The following is a 4370-nucleotide window of genomic DNA, read 5'->3' as shown; positions in this document are numbered from 1 at the left end:
GCCAGTTTTGCATCAGATTCTATGAAAAATCCGAAAAGAACGATTTGAATATCGGCTCTCAGGGTAGCTAAGGAGCTTCAATGTCCTATTTCACTGGAGTATCATGTGGGATGCGCCAAAACGTTTTACTGCAATTCATAATCGTTGAGGTTTTGGAACGTGTGCTGGTCTATACAATGACTACCAGCCACTAATCATTATTCGTATCATATTAATCACAATAGTAATGATAAAGTAAGTCCGTGTTTTTATCCTCCCAAACAACACTGGCAGCAATTTATCGACCCCTGAGGGAAAAAAGCTTGGTTTGCACTAAGGCAGTTCCGAAACATCGGCCGTGTGAGTGCAACGGACCTCTAAGCGGCTGCGCCACACCTGCACCATGATCTACTAAGTACTAAAGTGTTGCTTCTTTGCTTGTGAAGACGCATGTAAACAAATATTGATGCATTTACAACGAAGCTATCGGAGATCTTCAAAAATTTATTTCTTCACAGATAAATAACCAGTTAAAGTACAATCACTTTACACATATGTACACGTACTTAACGTACAGATCCTGAGTACTGATTGTGATGTTGGTCATTCAAAAATTCGTTCAAATCAGTTCCACTTGTGCTACGACGCAGGCGAATTCTTCGTGTTTAGTATCTCCCTTGTTCCAGTTAAACATCCGGATTTCAAACTCATATGGTCTCTGAAGAAATTAACTGCAATTGGAATTGCATTGCGATAAGAAGAAAAGAAGAAGACACAGAGAAAACAGGTAGAGGAAAATCTGAGCCGTACACACTTACATATGAAGCTAAAACATTAATGATGGCTGAGAACTGAGTGAGATCCAGGGGAAGATCAAGAGTCAGATCTCCATGGGTCAGGGGACAATTGTGTGCATAATCACATCCATCGATGCCGTTTCTGGAAAGATATGAGTTCACATTGATTTCTACCCTAATCATTAATTTTTGAAAAAATCCTTTGTAAAAGAAAAAGAAGAAAAAAAATGAAATCCTCGCAGTTAATCAATTCTCTAAGCTTCATATTCAATTCAAAATGGTAAGTGTAGAGCAATGGTAGGTAGGATTTCACCTTTATGGTTGTGCTTTGCTGCGTTGCAAGTATGGTCAACCATACCGCTCATTCTTTTGGGACCAATTAATTTGTGATTGACAAGTCACTTTCAACTGATTAATTTTTTTCATTTATCTGCAAGAACTTCATTTAGGTCAGTCTTTAATATTCTCAGCTGACTGAGCTGAGTCGATTTTGGTACTTGTTACATCCAGCACTGACATGGCCCATGAGTATTGATTTGATGTTTCTTATTCGCTTTAGTTCATAATTAAATTTTGTTCAACATGCTTTGCGTTCCTCATTCTCCTATATTTCGCTACGAATATTAGCACTACTACTACTAGTACTCATATTAGCGAAAATATTTGTTGATAGAAACAATGTCAGTAGTGAGTATAAGTATTAACTGTTGTAATCATAACCATTACAACAAGACGACTAAATTAGCACTAAAGTGTATCCCGCGTCAAAGCCGCACGAGCACGCGTCAACGCGGTTATATTAATTCGGAATTGTCTGAGTTTTTACGGATACGTGTTTAGCTCATGCAATAAGTTGCGGGAACTAGCCGATTTATCAAGTTAGTGATTTCATCCCTTCACACAAGTCTGGTACCAATCTATCGACTTCGGAGGGATGAAGGTCTTAGTTGGTGGAGGAGGAACACATTGGTACCTCTTATGCTGTGGAAGCCGTGCGTGTCCCTTCAAATTATTCTTATTTTTCGTGTTAATCCTCGAGACTAAGATTCTTTGTGATACATCCATAATAATAAATCAAGTTCTTCTTTATCTTTTTAGTCTATCTAGGCGTCACTGTACTTAGTGATAAGGGAGTTGCATGGTTTAGTTATCTCTTAACTACTCCTCTAAAAAAAGTTGATAACGCGTGTACGTCATAAAAATCTGATCTATTATGTTTGTTAGAAAAAGCAAAAGTTGACTGAAAACATGCTGAACAATCATCTTAGAACATATTGAATTCAACTTTCAAATTCTACTTCAACTACCCTTCCGAACAAGGAAAAAAGAAACGACGTATTGAAATTACGAAAAACCTAAAACAGAAACCCATCATTGGACGACTTTCTTTTTTGATTTCTTATTTTCACCTGTAGATTATTAGAGTCGAGTGTGTGTTACTTGGAAATTATTCCTGTCTTCCGCTTGTGAAATCATCTTCTTGATTTGGAATCACCTGTACTTTGATATCAGCAAGCAATTTTCTGTGGATTTCAAAAAGTGGTTCAGTGTGGAAATTTTAAATCTTACTAAAGCTGTTCACAAAACTTACAACAGTCCAAAGGTAGGTACTTGCGTCCAGACGCAGTCAGTACTTGTCAAACCGGCCTCGTACTCGAATATTCGAACGTTCACCCTATTGTCATCAATCTGCAATTTTTTTGTTCGTAAAAATGGTAGACATGGTAGTCACTGCAGAAACAACTCTCGTTTTATTTGGCCCAATTCTCAATTCTTTCCTCAACAATTTTTCTCCTTTCAAAAGCAAAAGAAAAGAAAATATCTTAGAACTGTTGTAATTTTGAAGCTAGCATAGCAAAGAATTGGCGATGTTGGGACTGCACCTAGAGCTAAGAGTGTAGATCAGGAGTATAAACGCGATCACACTACATTACCCTCGACTGTTCAGAATAATAGCGTGGGAAACGGGCTTTTTGATATAATCATGCTATATAACGACGCGCTTAGTACGTATGCGCACGTGTATGTGTACGTGTGTGTTTGTCTGTGTGTCACGAAAATACTTAGTAATAAAGCAAAACTCCGCACCGATGGGGTACCGACACATCGTCATGCATCAGATAGGTGACCACTCTACCTTTCCACCACTGTCCAAGTATTTATTGTTATGTATATTGGCTTTGATAGGCTAAGTTAGTTTCTATCACATTTTAGTGAGGATAAATAAACTTTTATGTGAATTCACACTTTCAAATTTGCAAACTATCATGCTATATAATAACTTATTAGCTTAACTTATTAGCTTTTTCTGTCACGCGTGTGCCTCTGTGTGTGTCTTAGTCAAGAAATTAAAAAAGAGAGGGAGACGAATACCATGGCGTCGGATTGGTCTGCGGGAGCCTCAACGGTAGATTGGGTTCCTATGACTCATTCGCGTATCTATTTCCAAGCATATTTCCCTTTGAACATCCTTTCTTCAAAAAAAAAACACACACACACAGTTGCTGCTTAGATAGAATATAATATAACGAGGCATCTAGCAACATATCACGAACGCGAGCAGCAGCAGCCTTTTACGTACGCGCAGGCAGCAGCGGGAAGACGGCATCAAAAGCCCAATGATTGTCCATTTGTAGCGCTTGTGTTGGCTCTCATGATATCTTGTAGGGGGCCTCGTCGGAAATTCGCTCGAGTTCCTCGCGGCTTTTTTCAGGGCAATTAAAGGAAATTGAGCGTGATCGCGTTTACTCACGTGATCTGCACCTCATAACCTACGGTTTTGATCCTAGAACAAATTCAGTCGGGTGAGTACTTGTGCTATTAAACTAACTTGTTTGGTGGATAAAAATCTCTCAAGAATGTTTAAAGGGACTAAACTCTTTTGAACACACTTACTGCTACCATAGCTGAACCAGCGTAAAATAAACCTGTTGTCCGTGATTGTATGCATTCAATCGAAGAACAAATGGTTTTCGAGGATCTATCGGATAGACATTGTTACCCTTTTCGTCGGTGGTTGTAATAGAGCTGACCGTGAACTGTTCGCCTGAAAATTGCAATTGCGAACCTATCTTTTAACGAATCGAAATTCGCTATACCTGCCGCACAAATGTAGGAGTGAAGAGCTTTATCTGTTCCATTAGGAAATGGACAGTTTGCTGCGTGGTCAATTGGCATAGTGAAAGCAGATGCAACGTATGCCAAAAGAAGGATCAGCATTTCTAAAGAGGTAATAAGTGCACAAATGGGATATTTTCCTTCAAGCATTCATAGATATCTGGAAGGGTGAGTCAACATTAATTACAAGAAGTGGCCTAGCGAAAAGACAACGAAGAACCGTAATGGGTGTCCTTATAAACGTCCTGATAACGTAACTATGTCCTGATAGTTAAATCACTGCCTCCTCTTATCACCTAAATTAGCCATGCTTGACGCATATCACGCCATTTCAGCGAGCACAATACACAGAATTTGAATGGTTAAAAATTGGTGGTGATTCATACTCTAACGAGCTAATAAACTTAATCCGAACAAGAATAAATTCTTCAAAAAATATGAAAAAGTGAGATGACTATAGACTAGTCTTCATTTCAC

The 4370-nt window shown here is 38.6% G+C and overlaps 1 protein-coding gene across 1 annotated transcript; it reads right to left on the bottom strand.

The window, feature by feature from the left end:
• Positions 1-598: 598 nt before the first annotated feature.
• Positions 599-3995, bottom strand: RB195_015424 (uncharacterized protein; the record flags this gene model as incomplete). The annotated part of the gene is made up of 5 exons (XM_013445708.2): positions 599-697; positions 798-918; positions 2368-2465; positions 3704-3822; positions 3875-3995. The coding sequence occupies 5 exons, from the start codon at positions 3993-3995 to the stop codon at positions 599-601; spliced, it is 558 nt and encodes a 185-aa protein (XP_013301162.2).
• Positions 3996-4370: the final 375 nt, after the last annotated feature.

Source organism: Necator americanus, chromosome V (assembly GCF_031761385.1).
Source record: "Necator americanus strain Aroian chromosome V, whole genome shotgun sequence".
Lineage (NCBI taxonomy): Eukaryota > Metazoa > Nematoda > Chromadorea > Rhabditida > Ancylostomatidae > Necator > Necator americanus.
Note: the sequence above shows the minus strand (reverse complement) of the source record. Positions and strands in the feature narration are given on the sequence as shown.